Here is a 25305-nt window from a genome sequence, read left to right as displayed (position 1 = left end):
CTTTTTCTCCCTTATCTCTTATTAAAAGACGTGTCATTCACAATGTGGTCTATTTTTTATGGACAAAGGGAGTATATCTTAGAGTGGAAAAAACGTTGAGGATCAAATGATTGTTTCTGGTACGCGTAAGAAGGATGTGATGTTCTTCCCGTCTTCGATTTAAAGATACATTTTTTTTTCCATTTTTGATATGCCGGCCCTGCTCCTACTAAGTTTTCCACTCACATTCTATTATAAAATTAATGCTAAAAGTATAATCTATATTCCACTAATTTTTTCTATTCACTTTAATTCACAAAGTTGAACAATTTCCTATCATCCATGCCGAGTTAAAATGAATCTTTAAATGGGAAAGGAAATAAAGTGTAACTGCATAACAACCAACTCCTCCTCTACCATCTTTTATTGCTATGGAAAATCTAACAGCCAACTCTTCTTCTTTCATCTCCTCCAATCCTCTCAGCCTTTTACTGCGAATGATCACAGCTAGCATCTCCAATTATCCCCATTCAAGCCATTAAACTCTGCTACCTTTCTACTACTGCGACGGTACACAGCCAAGGCTTCGGCTGGGCGGTTTGAGTGGCATCAATTGCTTCCCTGCCAGAAAGAGCTTGTCCACAAGGCTGAAATTCGGAAACTGCCCGCATACATCCTTGACATCCATCCACGTAGCTTCCTCTGCGGCTAACCCTTCCGGCTTGACCAAAACCTGAGTTATTGGTTGACCATTGCGCCTATTTTAAAGCTGGTCGAGAACAACTTCTGGTGGAATTGGCGAGATGCCACTGGCAATTGCATCTCGACCGATGAGTTTCCAACCGCCTTCTTTAGTAAAGATATGAGAAAAACCGGACGTATTCGAACCTTCCGGCTGCTAGAGTCTATCGGCTACAACTCAGATTCTACTTACAACTTTATAACATGAATGTTTGATATCGTGGTAAATATGTGAATAATATTTGGGTTGATATATACCAAGTCTATATATTTTGTGTGACAGAGTCGCTCAGCTTTCTTCCTTTGGTTTCAATTGGGAAGAAAAGCACACTAATTCCAGAAAGAAGTATGGAAATTTCAAATAAAGTTATTGCTGCCATTTGATGGCAACCAGAAACAAGCTCCACAGCTACAAGAGGACATATCATCCCTGCAATTCTCCCCACAGCATTCGCAACACCAGCTCCCGTTGTCCTCACCGATGTCGGATATAACTGAAAACACGAAAGCAATGTTATTCTGAGGAAAAGTGAGCTGCAAGCCCGCAAGGGAAAAAATGGGGCAACTAACCTCTGGACAGTAGATACCAGCCACGGTATAGTTTCCGATGATGAACAATCGAGCTCCAAACAGTAGAGATATGACCACAACTTGTTGCTGTTGGAACATCAATGGTAAAAGGCATATGAATCCACATGAGTACATCACCACCATTGACATCTTGCGACCGATTTTGTCCACTAGTATTGCTGATAAAACAAGGCCGGGAAGCTCTGTGATTTGCATATTAATTTCTCAAGTTAGACGATGCATGTAAAGAAGAAGAGAGGTGGAACGAACGAGGACAATACAACGATACCTGCAAGGCTGGTGATGAATACATTTATATAGAGGCTGGAATCTGTCGAGAGGCCTGGATACGAACTCGTGTGGCATTTACTTTCTCCACTGCTTAACTCCGAGGTCATCAACACAAGACCATAATAGGAAAATGAATTGCCAAAATAAACCACCCATAAGAGAAGGGTTGTTTTGACTAAACTTGGCGAAAAGAGAGTGAAAATCGAGGAGTATCCCGGTTTGGTCTCGTGTTCCCTGTTATGAAGTAATAGGGTGCCTTCTGAAGGAGTGAAATCCTCGTTCAGGTTACTCATCTTCGCAGAAGCAAGTTCGCCAGACGGAAGCTCAGTTTTGTTGATCGTTGCCATTTTCTTCAAGACATCATGCGCATCACCGATCTTTCCATGCATGTATAGGTACCTTGGAGTCTCTATTGTGAAGAAATATAAGACAAGTGCTGCAAAACAGGGTGCTGATGATACTGCAAGAAGCCATCTCCATCCCAATCTAGGAATGACGATCTGTTTAAATTGTGAAGAGAGAGATTGCTAGTTAGTGTTTGACTCTTCACTTCAGGATGAATAGATACTGCCTCAAAAACACATAAACAGCTGATAATTTCACGACTTAACAATAGTGTCACTTGCAGAAGCTACGGTAAATGCGAAGAAACAACAGAGGCATAGGGTGTTACAAGGGAATCAACAACATACCCATGCCAATGAAGCCTCAAGTATTGTTCCAATTGTCCAGAAAGTGGAGAAGATGACCATCCAGATGCCCCTATTTTGCACAGGCACAAACTCAAGAAACCAGGTCGAGTACACAGGTCCGCCACCCAAACCAATGCCAACGACCATTCGGAAGAGGATCAACAAAACATAATTCGGGGAGAGGGCACTCAGGAAAGCAAATATGCTAGTTACCACAGCAACACTTAGAAGGCCTACCCTGATCGATGACCAAGAAAACATTATTCAAGTGTCAGTGACGGTTCCGGTACTTAAAAAACATTGCAACAAAAAATCAAAGTAACTAAAGTTTGTACTTGATTCTCCAATGGCCATAAAGCTCTTCTAAGAGAGTCCATAGAAAAAAGCTGGTTAAATTAAAGAAGTAAGTTATGATCAAATTTTAGATTATTCAATAAGCACTTGTAACTGAAGTAGGCTGACAGAGGCCACATACTCTTCGAAACAATACTCCCTCAGTCCCATAAAAATAATCTTCTTATTCCATTTTGGGTCATCCCACAAAAATAGTCATCTTCTTTTTTTTGGTAAGTTTTTCTCTCTTATGAGGTGGGTACCATTTTCCACTAACAATATTCCAATAACTTTTTCTTTCCACATCTCAGTTACTTTACCAATTTTGCATTAAAACTCTGTCATTCTCAATCTCAAAGTCTCTATTTTTATCGGACGGAGGGAGTGTTAGGATAAGTAATCTCCAGGTTGAGGTGCTCTTGATTGGGAACCAATTGAAATCCATATACTATGGTGGTGTTCGGTTTCCTAGATAAAAAAGTACCAAGCTATAATCTAGGATTGAGTTGTGAGATTATTTTAGTTGAAGGGGGTTAGCTATGACTAATTATCCTATGACTATCCATCTAAGATTGAGTTGCAGGATTAAATCTCATGAACCAAACACACTACATATTTAATCTCGAGATATCTTGCAAACTGAACACAAGTTTGAAGAATGAATAGCATTATAGTTGAGGAATAAGTAATGAAGAAAACTTGCCTTCTACCATAATTATCAGACAAGATACCCCAGAAATAAGCCCCAATGAGCATACCAGCAAAAACCATAGTGGTGGTTAAGCTCTCCTGCGCTGAAGAAAGCCCCCATTCTGCTTTAACAAAAGGGCCAATAAAAGAGAGAATCATCACCTCCATTGCCTCAGCCATGGCTCCGAGGCCGGCATAAGCCAGCACCAGAGCTTGAAATTTCCCAAAACCCACACCAGAAAGAGCTTCATCCAGAGTGTAAACTGGCCCACTATCCACCACCTGATCAAATTGATGAAATTTAAAGGACGAAATCAAATGCCCTTTTCAAATACAAGTACCCGAAAATCCAATTTGAGTTCTTCCTGCTAATTTCATTCAGATCAATTGAAATACTCCTATGGAATTATTACCTGAGAGTTCATGATGGGCTCTGGTTCATTAGCTTGATTGATCGAATTATTTTCCAACTGAGTACTCTGGCAAGGGAGCTGTATATACTGAACAACTATTTGATCCAATCTTTTGCACTAATTTTGATAATTTCAAATAGATTCAGTTTTAACTACTTTTGTAGAACTGTATTTATTTGATTGAGTTGCGATTATCGATGGCAGTGAGAACTGAGGCCAATAGATGTTAACATATCAACATCTAATCCATTAAAATCAGTGTATTGAGAGCCCAACCAAAAGCAGTCAAATGTCCACTGCATTGCCACTTTCCGGTCAAAGTTGTACTCCCTCCGTCCCACTTAAGAAGACACGTTTTCTTTTTTAGTTTGCCTTAAGATGAGTCAAAGTTGTACTCCCTCCGTCCACTTAAAAAGACACGTTTTCCTTTTTAGTTTGTCCTAATTAAGATGACACATTTTCTTTTTTTAGAAACTTTTTCTCTCCAATTAATACACCCAACCACTTTTTCCTACCCTGTTAAAATATTCATCTTTCTTTCTCTCTCTATTTTAATATTTCTACCCACCTTTTCTTTCTCCAATTAAACACATTAACCAATAACTCCTAAAATCCCGTGCTGGCTAAGGAATGTGTCATCTTAGCCGGGACGGAGGGAGTACCACTTATTTGATTTTTAAGACAATCTATAACATATAAAAAAATAAATTTTAATCTTATTTTAAAATATTTATGAAAAAGTGCAATAATAATTTCATTAAATATAAAAAATTTACCTAGTACAATTAAAAAAAAGTCTAATACAGTTTAAAAAAAACAACGATTCAAACAAATTACATTAGATATCAACGTGCAATCCTACGCGCTCATAACTCTTCAATTATATCATGTTGGAGTCGAATATGAGCTTCTTGTTAGCGCATATCAGTAAATGTTTGGACCCTTTCGGCGTCCCCTCGGGGTATCCCCATTCGTACATTGGCGGTGGCCATATGTGGCTTGGACCGGCAACATCTTTAGCGGCTCAATCAGTGCATTCTGGACCTTCATTTTTTACGATTATGTTGTACATGATAATACATGCGTGCATGACATCAACAATGCAGTTAGTATACCACAAACGTGTTGGACCCTTTACCGCTGCTCTCGAGACTAGAGCACACTAAATGCTCGCTCCACATCCTTGCGCGCCGTCTCCTGTCGTTGCGCAAAGTAAATTTTCACTGGATCTGTTGGGCCTCTGATCTTCTTCACAAAGACGGGCCACTTAGGGTATATCCCATCCGGCAAATAGTAGCCAACATCGTGCTGGTTGTTGTTGGCGACGAAACTGATGGCCGGACCAACACCCAGGCGACGACTGGAGGACGTTGACGTCGTTGTTCAACCCGACTACCCCAAAAATGTGCATGCCAAAACCATAGCCTTTGAACCCGATTGTGTACATCCCTTTCCAAGCGGTAAACAGTTCTTCCACTCCCAATGCATACAATCTATGTTGCCCAACATATCGAAAAATCGTGCACCCTCCTGTGCATATCCATCAGACCTTGGCAGTCGTCAGGGGTAGGCTTTCGTAGATACCTCTCCCCGAATATGTGAATGACGCTCCGACAGAAATGCTGCAGACACTAGCGGACAGTCGTCTCGCCTATGTGAAGGTATTCGTCTAACATGTCGATCGCGCCTCCGTAAGCCAACTGCCTGATTGCGGCGGTGCACTTCTGTATCGGCGAGTGACCGAGTCTACCACTCGCATCCTCCCTGAACCGGAAATATTTGTACCGAGCCTCTAAAGCTGACACGATACGCAGAAATAGCGGTCGTTGCATCCTAAAACGCCGCCATAAAAAGGACTCCCCAATCCACGGCTCCTCAGCGAAGTAGTCGTCAAACAACCTTTGGTGGTCCCGGGGGACTACAACTCGATGATGGATGGGGTGGGGGACCGCCGGCTGCTCCGGTTGGTGCAAGTGCTCTTGCACCAACCGATTTATCTCCGCGGACGTATAGGCCCACAACTCTTCGTCAATTCGCCGCGACGGATCAATATCACCATCATGAGCCATTTTGTATCCATAGATGAAAAATGAAAAGAGGAGAAAGAGAAACTCGTTAACACAAGTGGTGCGGATGAAATGAAATGCAACGGACCGTATATATAGAGTTGAAATAAAAAAAAATATACGGTTAGCCGATCGCTCACCGATCGACGCCACATAATAGTGGACGAGCGATCGGCTAACTCCCGTCGACCTCGCCCGTGCACTCATCCGCCCCACTCTCATCTGTCCCGTTCGCCGCATCCAATAGTGGACGTCCGCTATGCCCGAGCCGCTCGCCGGTGGCTAGGGCATGCGTGCGTCCGCTATTGCGGATGCTCTAATACATAGCATAATCAATGAGTTGACAACTATAAATTAATGGCATTGATAATCTAATCACGTTGGAAATTCATTCAAAAACCACTATATACGTTTTTTTTTCTATAATGCTCATGACTGTACATTTATTGTTCTAACCTAAAATCGGATTCGATGTCTGTAGAAAATTTAACGAAGAATATAAAGGAAAAAAGGTAGGATAATATGGATTGTAAACTACCAAATGTCATATATTTATAATAAAAATTAAAGGCTCATCCAAAACCTCTCACTTTAAAAGAAAACAAATACAATACCTTTTTAACTTCTCAAATTCAAAACCTTTAAATCTGCATTTTAAATATGAGAAAATTAATTGATGGGGTTAATGCTTTATAAAGTCACATAAATCATTATGTAACGACGTACAAAAAATTAAGTCAATAATAATTTGACAATTAAAATATTCAATTTCTATAATTAGTGGCATCATCAGGGGCAGAGCCATGAAATTGTACAATAGGGGCCAAAGAACTTTGTATACTTTCCTAACTATTTTGCTTTTTGTCTACAAGTTCCAGAGTTGAGACTCACGTTTGGATCTTTAACACTCAATAACTTTTGTGTTTTTTTTCAAAAAATAACTAGGTTTTATTAAATACTACTCCTAATTACATGTCTGACTTTTCATTTCTTTTCCAAATGGGGCAACAAAAGGTTTTTCTATTAAAATACTAAGGGGGCAAAGGTAATACAAAATACACATATTATAATAGGAATGTGAACAAATGAAAACTCTAAATATTATACAAACTCAAAAATATGATCTGGATCATTGAAAAATGTCAACAGATCACAAAAAAACATCAGGAAAATGTCAACAGAATTTCAACGGTAGTCAATGATTGATGTTGTGTTGATATTATGTTACATTAAAATCTTAAAATTTTACACTGTGTTGATACTGTGTTGAAGCTGTGTTGAAGCTGTGTTGAGGTGTTTTGAGTTTGTACAATATATAAGTTTGCATTTTATCACTATCCTATTATAATGATGTTATCTATATATCTTTGTATAAATGAATAATTCAGGTGAGGCAATTTCCCCTTGTATATATATACACTAGATCCGCCCCTGGGCATCATATTGTCCACTTTTGTCACTTCGGTAATAAAACCCTCGTTCACTTTTGTCGCTTCGGTACGTCTGCGAAATATTGTCCACTTTGCTTTTTTTCATTTCAGGTAAATACACCTCACTTTCCACTAACTTATTATCCTCACATTTTATTATAAAACTAATACTTCCTCCGTCCGCCATTAAATGTCACATTTTTCTTTTTTCTTCCATCTGCCAATAAATGTCGCATTTCACTTTTATCATATTTGGTAAGTGGACCCTACATTCCACTAACTCATTTCACTCACATTTTATTATAAAACCAATATGTAAAAGTACACCCCACATTCCACCAACTTTTCTTCCCACTTTACTTCAAAAAGTCAAACAATTTTTTAAAACTCGTGCCGATCAACTATGAGATATTTAATGGCAGACGAAGGGATTATATAAAGAGGTGACCCACATTCATTATTATTTTTAACTCATTTTTCTTCACATTTTTTAAAACCCGCGACGAGTCAAATGTGGACAACATTTTGCAGACGGAGGGAGTGGCAATTAAGGTGAATTCATGCAACTTTATCTGATGCTTTGATGCAACGTCAAATGCGTTTTCAGGTTGATGAGATTGAATCCTAAAGTTTGGAATACAGGCATATCTTCAAGAATATCCCTCGTATCTTATCAATTACTCCTTTTGTCTCTTAAATTTTGTCACATTTCACTTTTTACTATTTTTAGTAATGGACCTCATATTCCACTAACTCATTCCAACTCACATTTTATTATAAAACTAATATATAAAAGTAGAACTCACTCTCCACTAACTTTTTCAGCTCACTTTTCATTATATTTCTTAAATTCGTGCCCGGTCAAAGTGTGACAAAATTTAAGGGACAAGGGGAGTATTTCGTTATCATATCTTTCTAGCATATTTACTTCTTGTTCGGTAAGTTAGGTTTAATTCTTGTTCATTAAGTTAGAATACTCCTATTATAAATATGAGACATTGTTATTGGCATTGTTATTTTCTTCAATTAATCAATATATCAGAATTACCTTCAATTTATTTGTCTTTTACTTTTACGCTATTTACTTTCCCTGCAAGATTATCATTCAAAAACCCTAGTTTTACGATAGTTGGCTGCTCGACGGGAATCTCCCCCGCGAACGAACCAATATCTTCTCAGTTATCTCTCGCAGTTATCTCCTATACAAGTCTCCTCGTATCAAAGAGTATTATTCCCCTCCATTTTCTTCTATAAAAGCAATCCTGGCGTTTAAAGATACTTTCAAAAATTGTTGGATAAGATTATGCTTTCCCCTAATTTTGCTGTGTAGGCTTTTGAAAAAGTATAATCTGCAAATGCCTTCTTTTTGACGCATTTGGTATTGTGGATGTCATTAGCATATGATGAAGATTTGGTTGTAAAGTTGTCATCTTTAGCTGTGAGAATGTGGGCATGCCCCTCTATTTCTTCTTACTGGCTGTTGGAAAGCACAAAGTAGCTTCACTCCCACCTACCCTTCTCTATCTATATATACTTGTTCTGGCAGTTGATACCTCCATTTTCTAACTTGCTAATCAGTTTCAGTTCTAATGGCTGTGAGTGATCAATTTCTGCTATTTGCAGTGACAAGATGGCTCTTCTCCTTGGCTCTCAATCTGCTGATGCCTTCGTCTTGCTGCTCCATCTCCTCGTCTCCCGCGGCCAACCTGAGGCTGCTGAAGGGGAGGCTCACCCTCACCACGTACGGTGAGATGGAGCAGCGGCTGCCAGATGGCCACGATGAGTCGTGTGCGGTCTGCTTGAACAGCCTAAGGAAGAGCAGCCACGTGTGGGAGCTCCGCAACTGCTGCCATGTCTTCCACAAGCACTGCCTGGAGAGGTGGCTGGCTTATGACAACAAGCTGACTTGCCCTGTCTGCCGGGCTGATGTGAGGCCGCTGCAGCCGGAGCAGCCTAGCTGGGCGGTGGAGCGGATGCTTTACCTGTTTGGAGATGATCTGCTTCCTTGATTTCCTGCTTCTTCTTAATCATGGGAGGCACTTTTTATTGGCAGCCTCACTCCAATTTAGTGTAAATGATGATGATCATTAGTACTATTATTTTATTATTACTAGTTCTTACTATATTTATTTGTGGATATTTTAGTTTTGTAAATAGATGGTTGTTTTGGGTTTTGCACATTAGCCAACCCATGTTAGTACATAGTGTTAGTTTTCAACATTTGGGAAGTACTGCATTTGAAACATTGAGGAAATATTAATATGAAAAGCAATTCTTTTCCCACTTCACCTATCAAGTTTTGATGTTTCTTGAATTCGATTTGGTCGATTGGATTCAGATTGGTTATGCATGCACATCTTGGATTGATCAGATTGGTTATTACCACTAAATTCAGCGAGTAATATCTTTTCTATCAAACTGATCAACTATGTTAAAATTACAATAACATCGTAATATGTTTAGAATTTGAGAGATGTATGTGGGTAAAATCACGACATATCATATTTACATTAGCATATAATCATAGATACATTGACATGTGATAAGTTGGATAAAAGTTACTCCCTCCGTCCCAGATAATTTGACTCAGTATTTTATTTTGGTCCGTCCCAAATAATTTGACCCACTTCACTTTTATCATTTTTGGTAGTGGACTCCATATTCCACTAACTCATTCCTACTCACATTTTATTATAAAACTAATACTTTAAAAGTAGGACCCATATCGCACCAAACCTTTCAACTCACTTTCCATTACATTTCTTAAAATCCGTGCCTGGTCAAATTGTCCCAAATGATGGAGGGAGTAGTTGTCTATCATAGTTTACCGGTCATTTAATAAAGTATGGTCTTATATGCTAGAATGACTCTTGCATGCACTATTTTGTGACTTTTTACCCTTTTGATATTTTTTGATTAAATTGACATTTTTGTATTTTCAATATTACAGAAAACTACATTTTTAGTCCCTGAATTTTGCTTTCATATTATTTGCAGTCCTTATTCTTTCAAAATAGAGTTAACTATAAATTAATAATCTATGTATGCTATTTCGAATGTTTCGAATGCCACAGACACTTACAGTTTAGATAATATCATCATAAGAATCTACTTATGGATAATAACACATTTCATATACTTTTTCACTATTTTGAGTCTGTAATGTCATTTTTTTATTATGTTTTAACCATTATGCCACTCGAGAGCATTTTAGTCTTTTCCATTTATAATGCTTTTTTCAATTCTCTTGCCATCTCTATACTATTCTCTCTTCTTCCTTCTTTTTTCTGCAAGTTTGTTGACTAAAAGAGCCACATGCTAGTTTAGTTTAAAAACAACTTGCTGGTTAGGTGTTTCCGATTGCACTATATTTACATGTGTTGGCTTAATCAAAATTGACAGTACTTTGGCATTCGAAAATCGTAGGAGCATCCTGAGTGTGAGATCAACAATGAGTTGGTGCTTTTACAAATAACTAAGGAAGTACTTTGCAAGGAGATTCTGTCATTACAACTGATCAACCACACCCTCAGTTATGCGAGGGAATTCAAGCGCATGGTGTGAGTGTTAGAATAATTGAGTGAACAATTACTTAAAGCTCTCTATGATGATTAACCGAGAACAACGGAGAAGGAGCACAAACTGTAAAGCGGAAGCGTACCTTGATCCATATCGTATAGAACGGCGAATAGAACGGCTGAATTGCTTTGCAGCGGCTATGGATCTTCCAAACGATCAGAGACGTTCTTCGCGATAGTCTGCCGAGAGAATACAGAGATATCGAATGTTCTTCTGACGTCTGGGGACCATAACCCTAGCTTATATTTATATTAAATATAAACCCATTTATTTTCTATTCGGTCCCTCATCAAATAGAAAATCACTTTATGGTATCTACACTTATTTCCATAACAAAATAAATACACTTTAGCCCAAACTTTAATCTTTATTGGATCACTTTAATTGGGCAACTGAAAGATAGCCATACACATTAAATTAGTCATGTGAAAGCCCAAATTTCTAACAATCTCCCACTTGGGCAACACATGACACCAAATAAATGTGTACAAACCGAATGAGCGCTCAAAAGTGCTATCACATAGTGTATTTCCGAACAATCTTATCATCAACCATATCGACATAGGACTAAAGGGGCAGTCACCATATTTTTTTTCATGATTAAACCCATCAGTAATCACATATGCAAATATAATCAACAACAGATCAATTATGGAGTGTAGCATGGAAATTTCATGCAAGGTGATCATATCCAACTGGTCCTCCCAAATTGAGATCAAACCAAAACCAAATTACACAAGTAATGGACAATATAATACTTTATTTCTGCAGAAAATAACATGAGTTTATAACATGTTTAAACACAATATAGAGCATTAACAAAATTAACTACTCCCACTAAACGGAAGTGTCCTCAAATGACAAAACACCCATATGGGCCACGTGCCCATGAAAGACCTTAGGTGGTAGTCCCTTAGTAAGCGAATCTGCAATCATCAAATCCGTTCCTATATGCTCTATAGAAATTTGTCCACTCTGAACCCTTTCTTTTACAACTAGGAACTTTATCTCAATATGCTTTGACTTAGCAGAGCTCCTATTGTTGTTGGAGTATTGCACTGCAGAGTTATTGTCACAATACAACTTAAGTGGTCTTTCAACTCCTTGAATATGCAGCCCAGTGATAAAATTTCGCAGCAATAACCCATGACAAGATGCCTCATAACAAGCTACGAATTCTGCTGCCATGGTGGAAGGTGCCACAAGTGTCTGCTTAGCACTTCTCCACGATATGGCTCCTCCAGCCAGCAGAAATACATAACCAGAGGTGGATCTCCTACTATCTTGGCATCCAGCAAAATCAGAATCAGAATACCCAATGATCTCCAAATGATCTGATTTTCTGTATGTGAGCATGTAATCTTTTGTTCTCTGCAAATATCTCATAACCCGTTTTGCTGCTTTCCAGTGATCCATTCCGGGGTTACTGAGATACCTTCCCAACATGTTAACAATAAAAGCCAAATCGGGTCTAGTACATACTTGTGCATACATGAGACTTCCAATAGCCGAAGCATATGGAAACTTTTGCATCTCATTAATCTCAAGACTTGTTCTAGGGCATTGAGCAAGACTAAACTTGTCTCCTTTAGCCACAGGGGTGTCTAGAGGCTTGCAGCCATGCATCTCAAACCTTTTTAGCACTTTTTCAATATATCCCTTTTGAGACAATCGTAGAATATCACGAGAGCGATCTCGGTGAATCTCGATCCCTAATACAAAAGAGGCTTCCCCAAGATCTTTCATCTCAAATTTCTTTGAGAGAAAATTCTTGGTATCGTGCAACATTTCCTTATCATTTGTGGCAATCAATATGTCATCGACATATAATACCAAGAAGATGCATCTACTCCCACTGAACATGTGATATACACAATCATCAATAACATTCTTCCCGAAACCGAATGAGAGAACTGCTTCATGAAATTTGTGGTACCATTGACGAGAGGCCTGCTTACGCCCATAGATGGATTTCTTAAGTCTGCAAACCATTTTCTTTGGGTCTCCGACCACAAAACCTTCTGGTTGCTCCATATAAATCGTTTCCTCAAGTTCACCGTTGAGGAACGCTGTCTTAACATCCATCCGATGTAGCTTAAGATTAAAATGTGCTACTAATGCCATGATTATTCTAAATGAGTCTTTCGAAGAAACCGGAGAGAAAGTCTCTTTATAATCGATGCCTTCCTTCTGAGTAAAGCCCTTAGCTACAAGACGTGCCTTATATTTATCCACGTTACCTTTTGAATCCCTTTTGGTCTTAAAAATCCATTTGCAACCAATGGGTTTCACATCTTCAGGTAACGGGTAAATATCACAAACGTCATTAAATAGCATTGACTTATATTCCTCATCTAAGGCTTGAGTCCACTTCTCAAACTGAGGATCCTTCATTGCTTGATCAACAGTGACAGGGTCATTGTTTTTCAAACCAATATTATCCTCATTTTCAGCGAGAAAAACCACATAATCATCCGAAATGACATTTCTCCTTTCTCTAGTGGACCTCCTTATTGGCATTGGTTCTTGAGGTTGTTGAGGTTGAACTTGAATAATCTCATCAACATGATGTTGGTCCTCAATGAGATCATCAACTTGTAGTTGTGCATTTATGACATCATTTGCTTGAGGTTCTTGATCTGCTTCTTCTTCAATGTCAGGAATAGAAATCTGAGCATTGTCAGAAGCAGTAGTAGGAATCATTATAGACTCCTCCTCAAAAGTGATGTCCCTTATTGCATTCTTCCCCCCAAACTCAACATCCTCAAAGAACACCGCATTTCCCGTCTCGAAAATTGTTCTTGTGGTGGGATCATAAAATTTGTAACCCCTTGACTTTTCTAGATAACCAATAAAGTAGCTGCTCACTGTTTTGGAGTCCAATTTCTTTTCATTTGGCTTATAAGGCCTAGCTTCAGCTGGACATCCCCAAATGTGAATGTGATTTAGAATAGGCTTTCGCCCATTCCAAAGCTCATAAGGTGTTTTAGCAGCTGCTTTAGTTGGTACCCTATTGAGAATATATGCTGCAGTCTTTAATGCCTCTCCCCAAAGTGATTGTGGTAAGGAGGAGTGAGAAATCATACTCCTCACCATATCTTTAAGAGTTCTATTTCGTCTTTCAGCTACACCATTCATGCTAGGCGACCCCGGCATTGTGTACTGAGGGACGATTCCACACTCTTCCAGATAGAGGGCAAAAGGTCCTTGACGTTGTTCACCCGAGCCGTCATTTCTGCCGTAGTATTCGCCACCACGGTCAGATTTGACTTTCTTAATGCTTTTGTTGAGTTGGAGCTCAACTTCAGCCTTGAATATTTTGAACTTGTCTAGAGCCTCAGACTTTTCATGGATTAAATATAGGTACCCAAAACGAGAATAGTCGTCTATGAATGATATAAAATATTGTTGCCCATTCCAAGAAGCCGTAGGGAATGGACCACAAATGTCCATATGTATCAATTCTAAGACGCATGTAGCTCTATTGGCACCTAATTTCTTTTGTTTGGTCTGTTTTCCTTTGATACATTGAACACACACATCAAGATCTGAAAAATTAAGTGTGTTTAATATACCATCTGACACAAGTCTCTCAATTCTTGATTTTGAGATATGACCTAAACGCTTGTGCCATAAGTTTGCTGAATTTTCATTATTTAATTTTCGCTTAGTCCCCTTTGATTCAACATGTAAAGCTTCTGAATATGAAGTAACAGAATCAAGCATGTAAAGATTATCATATGCACTTAAAGAACCAGTGCCCACAATACCGGAATTATTTGAAAGAGTAAACTTATTATTTCCAAATGAACAAGAAAAACCAAATTTGTCCAATGCAGAAATAGAAACCAAATTCCGTCTAAATGACGGTACAATAAAAGTATCTTTCAAATCCAGAAAAATTCCAGTCTTTAACAACAATCTAAAATGCCCAATAGCTTCAACTTCTACCGATTTGCCATCTCCCACATAGATGTATCTTTCACCATCAATTGGCTTTCGGCAGCTCAGACAGCCCTGCATTGATAAACTTATGTGAGTAGTAGCACCAGAATCTACCCACCAAATATCACTAGGGACTGAAGCTAAATTAACTTCAGAATAGACCAAAGCAAGAATCATACCTTTCTTAGCACGCCATGCGCTATATTTGGCACAATTCTTCTTCATATGATCGGACTTACCACAGAAGTAGCAACCATTTTCCTTATGTTGCTTCTTTTGCGATGGTCCCTTGTCCACAACAGCATTCTCAATAGGCTTTCTCTTCAAGCCCTTTCCCTTATTGCTTGAGCTAGTAGCCAGTTGAGCAACCTCAACTCTATCGTGCTTCAATCTCTCCTCTTCTTGTACACAGTATGAAATGAGCTCATTAAGAGACCACTTCTCCTTTTGGCAGTTATAACTGACCTTAAATTGACTGAATTGTGTAGGAAGAGAGAGTAACACCAAATGCACAAGTAAGTTCTCAGGGACTTCAAGTTTGTGCGCCTTCAAGTTTGAAGCAATGTGAGACATCTGCATGATGTACTCCCTTATGTTGCCCTTGCCCTTATACTTCATTGAGATCAAGCTAGCCAGAAGCGTGCTTGTCTCGGACTTTTCGTTTTTAGCAAAACGCTCCTCAATTTTGGCAAGGTATTCACTAGCATTAGCAATATCCTCAGAAGCCGTGCCCCGAAAGGCCTCTGGGATGCTGCGCTTAATGATCATAAGACTCACGCGATTCGAGCGCTCCCACCTCTCAAAGTCCCACTTAAGATCAGCGGTACTTACATCCGTAAGAGGGGCGGGTTTCTCGGTTCTTAACGCGAGGTCAAGATCCATGCAGCCCAAAGTGATTAGAAGGGTTTCCTTCCAATCCTTGAAATTAGACCCATTTAACATAGGTATGTTTTGCACGTTGGTTGACACAGTAGCAGAAGACGTCATAACTACAGAGAAACAAAACCAAATTAATGCTCACATCATAAAATTCAAATAAGAAAGTAACATCTCGAGGTACCGGCACAACATTCAAATCAAGTCTGTGGACAATAATATGAATTTGTAAGTGGCAACCTCTTTGTAGTAATCAAACACTGACAATAAAATCATGTCAAGTAATGTCCACCTGTGGGCATCACATTTACTTACACGAAAACTGAATAATCATCACGTATTTATTACCACAAGTATGTGTGCATTTCGTGCCAAATATTAATCTTCCTGTGGGCCGACTAGTATCCGCATTAAAATACACACACACTTACCGTCCTAACATTCGCAGTAAAGAAGTCTATACAAGAGAGGTTACTGTTGCAACGTCTTATTTCGACTAATCTATTTTGAACATTAGTAAAACATGAAGGAACATGAGATGTACCAAAATTATTGAATTTAAAACTTAATCGAACTCTCACAAGAATTCGTCCCAAATTAGTTAACCAAATAAAACCATTAGTTAACAACCAATCTGTTGACCAAAATAATTTTCGCCAGAAAGTATCAAAAAATGGATACATTAAACATTAGATTAATTGGTAAACAGAAAAGGCAATTCATCGAGAATTGATTCCATATACATATATATTCCTTAATTATGGTTATTCCATTATCAAAACCTAATATATATATGAATTACAGCAACAATTATGTATGGCAACAATTAAACATCAATAATGGAATCCAGAATATCAATCACTGTACTCATAATATTGAATTGAAAACTTATGATGCGGCCGTCAAATTAAATAACAGAGTAAACACGAGATTGAATTCATAATATATGTCCAAATTGATTCACCACAGTAAAATTCAAAAATAGCAAACCAAATAAACCACGTATATAGATGAAAAATCACGATAAACTCTCGCCGCATAACACAATTAATTCAATCGCACGAATTAATTCATAAAACCAAAACCCTAATTCTCCTTTTCCCAATTCTCAGAGAATCATCAATAGAGTGGCTCTGATACCACTTATTAGAATAATTGAGTGAACAATTACTTAAAGCTCTCTATGATGATTAACCGAGAACAACGGAGAAGGAGCACAAACTGTAAAGCGGAAGCGTACCTTGATCCATATCGTATAGAACGGCTGAATTGCTTTGCAGCGGCTATGGATCTTCCAAACGATCAGAGACGTTCTTCGCGATAGTCTGCCGAGAGAATACAGAGATATCGAATGTTCTTCTGACGTCTGGGGACCATAACCCTAGCTTATATTTATATTGAATATAAACCCCTTTATTTTCTATTCGGTCCCTCATCAAATAGAAAATCACTTTATGGTATCTACACTTATTTCCATAACAAAATAAATACATTTTAGCCCAAACTTTAATCTTTATTGGATCACTTTAATTGGGCAACTGAAAGATAGCCATACACATTAAATTAGTCATGTGGAAGCCCAAATTTCTAACAGTGAGGGGCCTATACGAGCAAATGCAGCCCTTACTTGCACCTTCTTTATTTTTCAACCGTACTCTCTAAATTCAGAAAAACAAACTATGGTTTTTGACAACCTTTTGTATTAAGGGATTTCATTTCCAAATGCCTATATCTTGGAGATGGAACGTCATACCGCATACCATATCGGAAAGTGTGGTATGACAAAATATCATACAATACCAAACTGATTTTTTTGTTATATTGAAAATTCGGCATGATTAATTTTTGATACTGTTATCTTACTATTATTGCAGTATACCAAAGTACGGTACAGTATACCGTAATACCGTTATGCAAAAAATATCTATTTTATATACAAAATATTTAAATGTAGGATTTTAAGAGATTTTTTCTTTTTAATTCTATTTTATATATAGATATATTAAATATAATATAATATTTCAACGTTTACCGATTTTTTCGTATGCGGCAAAGATTCGTTATACCGAATCTACGGTATATACCAAATATTCGGTATTCTATAGTATACAGCGGTATAGGAAAATTGATACTGTTGCGCACTGAAAAATTACGGTACAGTATCATACCGTGCCGAAAATTGTTGTATACCAAATAACCGGTATTTTCGGCATTTTGGTATTTTCCCCACCCCTACCTACATCTCATTTGAACTTGACTTTAGCTAAATTTTCATACTCCCTCTGTCCCAATATGCACTTTGGGTTAGACACGAGTTTTAATGCAAAATTTGTAAAGGAATAGAGGGGTAGAAAGAAAAAGTAATTAAAGTATTGTTAGTGAAGAACAAGTCCCAACTCATTAGAGTGAAAAGAGTTTCCAAAATTAGAAAGTACATATTCTTGTGGGACGGACTAAAAATGAAAGAGTGCATATTCTTGTGGGACGGAGGGAATTTTTGGAATCATGATTTATTTTCTTGGTTTATTCAATTGTACAGGCAAGTATTGCATTGGTTTCGGTTTGAATAAAACATACTCAATCTGTCCTGAAGAGTATAAACTATTTTCTTATTAGTCCGTCTTCGAAAAATATGAACTTTCTGATTTTGTAATATTTTAACACAATACTCCTACACACTATTTTATTTACAACTTATATTATTACACTAACTACTAAAGATGTGGAGTTCACTCTCTACTAATACTATTTAAACTACTCTTTATCTTCCTCTCTCTTACTCTATCAATATACATTATAAACTCGTGCCAAACCAAATATTCATAATTTTCATGGACGAAGAGAGTATATTTATTCATGACAATTGTGTTTTCTTAATCCTGTGTTTACAAGGTGGACGCGTGGTGAGACAACCCCCCCTCCGTCCATTGGTCGAGCAACACACGGGAGACAAGATGCTTGCAACACGCCCTTCCTTGTGTCATCTCTACAAGACAGAAACCAAATGTGTATAATCAAGTCAAAATGAGATACATTACATATGGATGAATAGATTGTCTATTATTCTAACGAGATATTATATTTAGGGCAAATTGTCCTAAAAGTCACAGACTTTTTCCATTTTTCGGTTTTTCTCACGAACTAATAAAAAATTGAAGTATAATGTCATGAACTTTACCAGGTTATTGAAATTTTCCATTTGACCCGACCCTGGAGTTTTCCGATCGAAATCTTGTGCACATGGCAAGCTTGAATCTGACATGGAAAAAGGCAGATAGTCATTAACCCTAACAGTCACAAACTTTTCCCATTTTTCGGTTTTTCCCATTAACTTTTCCCATTCTTTCATCGCAATTTCTTCTCCCTCCAGTCGAGATTTCTACCGCAATTCAATTTTGATTTTTCCTATTTCAAACAATCGATTTTGCTCAATTTCAATTGAATGTGCAACTTTTCAACTTGTTCGAATTCAGCCAATTTTCTTGTTTGAATGTGCGGTTTTGATTTTAATTTCGTCCTTTTAGAATAATCACTTTAGCTCCTAAATCTTGATCAATTCAACGTTTCTTTCAACAATTTAAACGACTCCATTCCGAAAGGCCTTGTGGGAAAATCGAAGGAATCATTTCTCGACACTTCTCTTTGTGGGAAGCCTCTTGACATCATGTGCCCCGAAACTCTAGCTATTGCCGCCGGTGGAGCCGTGAGTGGCGGTGGCGGAGGGAAGAAGAAGCTTTGTGACGACACCATTGCTTCTGTTTTGGGGTGGTTTCTCTTGCTTTTACTATTATTTATCCTGTGTAGGAAGCGGAGCGGGAAGAAGTAGCAGTCAGTCGCCGTGGCGGCATTTAAGAAACAGGAAAGTGACCCTCCGCCTCCACACAGAAACTCCTCGCCACTGCCATGCTCATCGTTGTCGACAACGATGTAAAAGTGAAGTGGATGGAATTTTGGGGTGTGAATTTATGGTAAAAAAATGGAGAGTGAATTATGAGTGAATAGGGTAAATTTGGAGATTTTGTGGGTTAAAATACGAGTAAGCACGTTTGTATACACTCAGTAACCGCGTCAGCTTAAAAGGACACGTCAGCTGGATAGTTTGTGACTTTTAGGGCAGTTTGACGCGTCTGCAGCCACGTCAACTTATACACTCAGCAACCACGTCAACTTGCTTCATGGCCGGAAAACCCGTCATGAGAAAACGGTGACCGAATTTAAAGTTCATGACATTATATGCAATTTTTTAGTTCGTGAGGAATACCAGAAATCGAAAAAAGTTATGACTTTTAAGGAAGTTTGCCCTTATATTTATACTCCATCTGTCTAAAAAAAAAACAACGTTTAGGACGGCAACAGAATTTATGCATAATTAGAAACGAGATTTTATATGACGGGCGAAATTGGAAAATGCCCTTATTTTTATGGACGAAGCATTTTCTTAAAATAAATCACATTCAAATAAAAAATACTCCCTTCGTCCCGACCTAAGCGAGATGTTTCTATTTTGGTACATGAATTTAGGTAGTAGTGTTTTATGAATTAAACTGTTAATAATAAAGTAAGAGAAAGAGTAAATAAGAAAGGGAAACAAAGAAAAAAGTAAGAGAGAAGATAAAGTAAGAAAGAATAAAGTAAGAGGGAGGAAAAAGTAAGAAAGAGAAATAGAGAATAAAGTAAGACGGATGAAAAAGTAGGAGAGATAAGAGGAAAAGGTAGGAGAGAGGAATGGGTTGATTATTGCCAAAAAAGGAAACGTCTCACTTAGGTTGGGACGTACAAGAAAGGAAAATGTCACACTTAGGCTGGGATGGAGGGAGTATATAAGATGTCAATATAAATTGAACTAAGAGTGTCCACAGTGGGATGACACGGCGTCCGCCGAGGAAGGTGGCTGGGTCGCGCCTCTCTATAGTGGAGGACGAGGGCGGATAGGGTGGTGGATGGAGCCACGGGCACGCCGAGTATTGGGCGGGGACGCGGCTGAGTGCGAAGGGGGGCGGCGGTGGACGGGGCTCCTATTGCACGGTGGCGACAAGCCGCGGCGAGGACAAACTGAGTGTGAAGGGCCGGCGATGGGAGAGAGTGTCCACCTTATTTGATTTTTGGCTCCATGCGTAAGTCTAAAAAACAAATATGAAAATTTTAAAATATTTGATATATATCCTTTAAGATGGTGTTCGGTTTGCTAGATAAAATAATATCAAGATATAATCTAGAATTGAGTTGTGAGATTATTTTAGTCATAGGAGGTTTAACTATGAGTCTATGACTAATTATCTCATGATTATCCATCTAGGATTGAATTGTGAGATTGAATCTCACGAACCAAACATACTATATATTTAATCCGGATACAATCTTGCAAATCGAATACCCCTAACTATATATTTAATTATGATACAATCTTACAAATCGAATAGCCCTAAATATTTAAACACTATTTAGTTATGAGATGTGATCAAATGAAAACTTTAAATATTGTACAAACTCAAAACTATGATCTGGACCATTGAAAAATGTCAACAGATCACAAAAAAACATCAATAGGAAAATGTCAATAGAATTTCAACGGTAGTTAATGATTTGCTGATATTGTGTTAATACTATATTGATATTAAAATCTTGAAATTTTACACTGTGTTGATATTGTATTGAAACTGTGTTGAAGCTGTGTTGAGTAGTTTTGAGTTTGTATAATATACAAGTTTGCATTTTATGATTGCCTAGTTAGTTATTCTATTATTAATTTATTACTTATATCATTATTAAATTAAATGCGCAAATTAAACTTTAATGTAGTACTAATACATAAAGAATTATGGAATTTTTTTTATGGATCGATCTATGATTCTCTGGCTTCATAAATTTTGATAAATATTTATTCTTGAATTCGAGGAAACTATGGAATTTGATATATTTGGCCATGGATAATCTCTTCTCCTCTATTAATAGGGCTCGGTTTCCATTAGATCTTTTGTTGTCCTAAATATTATCCCACACCAGAATCCGCCATTGATTCCTCTGTTTCTTCTACTGCGCAACCCTCAATTTATGAATGTATGAGAGGTCGGCATGATAAAGACGCCTTCTTGGCAAGCAATTTTGTCGAACGCTAATTGCTTTCCCCGATTCCGCCGTTTGGTTCGTTGTTTTATGGCGGCGGCGGCCTCGAATTCCTTGTTGAGCCAAAGAGATTTTAATAGGAGTATGTCTTTCCGAAGGCTTTCTTCCGCTGCATCGTCAGCAATTGATTCGAGTAGGGGGAAATTTTTTGCGTATGGATTCAGCCGCGCCTCTGATAAATGCAATAATGTTTTGCGGAATTGTATTGATCCGAATAGCGACCGTGTTGGTGTGAATGAGGCGCTGAAAGCGCGGGCGTATGGCCCGTCGATTCCGCAGCTGCTGGATCTTTCTGAAGAGGTTGTTAGGGCGGAGGATCAGCGGCGGACTGTTGATCCTAGGGTTTTTAACGGTGACGCCTCTGCAAATTGGGGGAATTCCGCTGGAGCTAGGGACCATTCTTCCTCCGAGAAAATCATGATTGCCGTTGATGTTGATGAAGGTATCTAATATTCACAGATTTTGAATTTCGCTTTTGTTTTGATAGAACAATTTGTTGCATCTTTTGGTATTGTATCGAATAATATATTAGCTGGTGATTAGTAAATTGAAAAAGTGCCTTGTGCTATTGGCATAATTTAGGATTCTATTAGAGTCTAATCTTGTTTAGTATCATTTTGATTCTACTTGACTTCCTGATTCTATCATTGAAAGTCTAGAAGCATTTGTTATCTTCGTGAAATGTTGAAATCCATTTATTGGTTTGTTGGCAGTTCTAGGGAACTTCGTGTCTGCTCTTAATCGATTCATAGCGGATCGCTACTCTCTAAACCACTCGGTTTCTGAATACCACGTCTATGAGTTCTTCAAGGTACTGTGTAAGACAGGATAACTCTTTTATAGTCTCCTCAAAGTGAAATGTCTCTAGATATATCTATTTTGATCCTATTGTGATTTATATAAGTAAAATTTGCTTATCGTTTTTTTTTTCTGTTACTTGCACCTTGTTTCTGTATAGAGGATTTTATTCTGCTATACAGCAAACAAGTATAGAGAAGAAAACAATTGCTTCCTTATCTCTTTGCCCCTCACTGTGGCATCTCTTTTCATTTTTGTTTTGAATCATTCTGTGGAAGTGTTTTAAGCATTGAGTGGCTAGTGATGTATATATGCATATTCCGCCGTTTTAAATATGTTGTTCTGGCTTCTATCTATAGACTTGAGTTCCACTTTCGTCTGCTACAAACACCAAATAAATGTAATAGCATTTGAGATGTAAAATAAAATTGAGGGGGTTTGAGAAAGTGATTCTGCTGAAACTTGAAAAATAATTTTACGCTTCAACAAGTGAGCTACACAGGCATGGGATTGGGTGGACAATAATGTCATAGTTTGCTATATGATTACTTCGCGTCCGTTAATTGAGAAACTGCAAGTAGGGTGGTTTGGTTATTCTGCCTCCTATATTATCTCCAGAGACAATTGCTAATCATCTGTATCCTTCCTGACCCATACTTATTTTTCTTGCAGATATGGAACTGTTCACGCGGTGAAGGTATTACAGAATATGCTCAACTTGGCTTGTTGTCACACTCATACACTTTAATCACGTTTTCCTTTATTTTTGGGCTTATATGTGATTTCAATGATTTGAAGTTCATTTTAAGCATGCTGTTCTATCTTCCTTTTTCATCCCTGCTGCTATTTTTAGGATAAATCCATGATTTTATTTCCTCCCTTTTCTTGAAAGAAAATACATTTTTTATATAGATTTTATCATAGTATCATGATACAATATGTATTCTGTTGTTTCTGAATAGTGTAATATTGGCTTCGACTACAATATTGACGCACTCTTATGTCCAGTCCTTTAGTTATAAATGTTTTAGATGTCAGAGGTTTCTAATTGCTGCATTGGCTGAAATATACTCCCTCCGTCCCACAAGAATATGCACTCTTTCCTTTTTTTGTCTGTCTCACAAGAATATGCACTTTCTAGTTTTGGAAGTCTTTTCTCTCTAATGAGGTGGGACCCATTCACCACTAAAAATACTTTAATTACTTTTTCTCTTTACCTCTCTCCTACTTTACCAAGTTTAGATTAAAACTCATGCCGAACCCAAAGTGCATATTCTTTGGGGACAGAGGGAGTACTGTTTTTCAAATCTTGTTTGGATGAGTTTATATATTTATATGGACCTGATGGTTTGGTCCGATAAATTTCCTACCAAGAGCTTGATATATCTGCTCTCAGTCGAGTTGAATGAATCATTTACTTCCTTAAAAAGGAAAGAATAAAAATTGTGTGCGTGTTTTCTTGTATTTCATGACTCTATTTATTTGGAATTTGAATGAATGTATGCTGTTTCTCTTCTTGTGGCAGCTGATCATCGTGTACATGAGTTTTTCAAGACACCTTACTTCAAGAAAGGGATAAATCCAATTCCAGGAGCTCGAGAAGCACTTGAAAAGCTATCTGAAGTTTATAACTTGTCCATTGTGACGTATGTATACTGACGTTTTGATATTTCCCCTCAGGATCATTATCTGATTTAGTATATTATGTACAGGTCTCGCCAGAATGCTATCAAGGACCACACAATCGAATGGATCGAGAAACATTACCCAGGTCTTTTCCGAGAAATCCATTTCGGGAACCATTTTGCTTTGGATGGCAAATCAAGACCGAAATCTGACATTTGCAAGTACAAATCAACACATTTGTCCTTTTTCCTTTGTGTTTCAACATTTTTCCAATGTGTTGCGTTATGTATATCTAGCTGAATAGAACTATGTATGTCGTGCAGGTCGTTGGGAGCAAAGGTGTTGATCGATGATAACCCGAGGTATGCGGTAGAATGTGCAGCAGTAGGGATAAAGGTTCTGCTTTTCGATTATGAGAATTCATATCCATGGTGCAAAACAGAGCATGCTGCTCATCAACATCCTCTTGTAACCAAGGTCCACAATTGGGAAGAGGTGGAACAACAATTATCTTCGTTGCTTGTTTCTTAGTCATTTTATTTACTAAATTTGACAATTTTTTTGTTGCGATTCCTTCAAAATTGTGAAAGAGAATCCTCTCAAAACATATATAAGTAGTTTAATTTGCTTTTATCTAAAATTTCCTTGTACAGGTTAAAAAGGAATTTTGTAGGGAAGGTTCCACTACATGAAATAGCTCATGTTTAATTTTTATTATTGCATTTTGTTCAAGCTCGACAATCATTTAGGTCGTCATATAGCATTACACATTTCTTTTATTTTTATAGCTCACACAACTTTAAATACGTATGCTCTAATAAGAATAAGAATTACTCTATATGTTCCACGTTAATGTAAGAGATGATCCCCGCACGTTAATAGAGATGTTTCATTTTTTGCACTCGTATTAAAAAAAATAATAAAGTGGAGAAAACGTAAGTTTAGATAGAAAAGATGAATGTCACGGAGAAGAACTGTGCAGATAGAAGTCTTCGGTGATCAAAGCCTTCCGGATACCTTCCTCTTGCTCTAGGACGAAAATATGATGTTTGGGGGCGTGAATGGGTTCCCTGGAAGTCGTGTTTGTGGGCCTTAAATACGTAGAAATCTAAAAATGAATCGAATTTGGCCGCAACAAGTCGCTCGGTTGCAA

At 37.8% G+C, this 25305-nt stretch overlaps 3 protein-coding genes and 1 pseudogene across 3 annotated transcripts; 2 read left to right on the top strand and 2 right to left on the bottom strand.

Moving 5' to 3' along the window:
• Positions 1-948: 948 nt before the first annotated feature.
• On the bottom strand, positions 949-3931 carry LOC125191366 (organic cation/carnitine transporter 7-like). The gene is made up of 6 exons (XM_048088912.2): positions 3710-3931; positions 3310-3578; positions 2274-2511; positions 1580-2081; positions 1291-1493; positions 949-1214 (listed from the first exon to the last, which is right to left on the bottom strand). The coding sequence occupies exons 1-6, from the start codon at positions 3719-3721 to the stop codon at positions 984-986; spliced, it is 1455 nt and encodes a 484-aa protein (XP_047944869.1). The 5' UTR covers positions 3722-3931; the 3' UTR covers positions 949-983.
• Positions 3932-8553: 4622 nt separating this feature from the next.
• LOC125191199 (uncharacterized) lies at positions 8554-9493 on the top strand (annotated as a pseudogene).
• Positions 9494-14570: 5077 nt separating this feature from the next.
• On the bottom strand, positions 14571-15714 carry LOC148926609 (uncharacterized). The gene is made up of 2 exons (XM_089058167.1): positions 14909-15714; positions 14571-14801 (listed from the first exon to the last, which is right to left on the bottom strand). The coding sequence occupies exons 1-2, from the start codon at positions 15669-15671 to the stop codon at positions 14773-14775; spliced, it is 792 nt and encodes a 263-aa protein (XP_088914293.1). The 5' UTR covers positions 15672-15714; the 3' UTR covers positions 14571-14772.
• A 5765-nt stretch (positions 15715-21479) lies between these two features.
• On the top strand, positions 21480-24884 carry LOC125186343 (uncharacterized). The gene is made up of 6 exons (XM_048082693.2): positions 21480-22170; positions 22442-22539; positions 23199-23223; positions 24052-24172; positions 24239-24373; positions 24476-24884. The coding sequence occupies exons 1-6, from the start codon at positions 21678-21680 to the stop codon at positions 24681-24683; spliced, it is 1080 nt and encodes a 359-aa protein (XP_047938650.1). The 5' UTR covers positions 21480-21677; the 3' UTR covers positions 24684-24884.
• The last annotated feature ends 421 nt before the right edge of the window (positions 24885-25305 follow it).

Source organism: Salvia hispanica, chromosome 5 (genome assembly GCF_029641045.1).
Source record: "Salvia hispanica isolate PSC_SH4W2 chromosome 5, Shi_PSC_v1, whole genome shotgun sequence".
Classification (NCBI taxonomy): domain Eukaryota; kingdom Viridiplantae; phylum Streptophyta; class Magnoliopsida; order Lamiales; family Lamiaceae; genus Salvia; species Salvia hispanica.
This window is presented reverse-complemented; position numbering and strand designations above follow the sequence as displayed.

Bases quoted from the DNA above. Each gene is read 5' to 3' on its own strand.
- LOC125191366 (XM_048088912.2), bottom strand. The intron at 2,512-3,309 runs GCAAGTTTTCTT...GTCATCGATCAG, and splicing joins TCTGATAATTATGGTAGAAG to GGTAGGCCTTCTAAGTGTTG. The intron at 2,082-2,273 runs GTATGTTGTTGA...CAATTTAAACAG, and splicing joins TTGAGGCTTCATTGGCATGG to ATCGTCATTCCTAGATTGGG.
- LOC125186343 (XM_048082693.2), top strand. From the start codon at position 21,678: ATGATAAAGACGCCTTCTTGGCAAGCAATTTTGTCGAACGCTAATTGC. The intron at 23,224-24,051 runs GTATTACAGAAT...TTCTTGTGGCAG, and splicing joins GAACTGTTCACGCGGTGAAG to CTGATCATCGTGTACATGAG. The intron at 24,374-24,475 runs GTACAAATCAAC...TATGTCGTGCAG, and splicing joins CCGAAATCTGACATTTGCAA to GTCGTTGGGAGCAAAGGTGT.
- LOC148926609 (XM_089058167.1), bottom strand. From the start codon at position 15,671: ATGTTAAATGGGTCTAATTTCAAGGATTGGAAGGAAACCCTTCTAATC. The intron at 14,802-14,908 runs GTATGATTCTTG...TTATCAATGCAG, and splicing joins CGCATGGCGTGCTAAGAAAG to GGCTGTCTGAGCTGCCGAAA.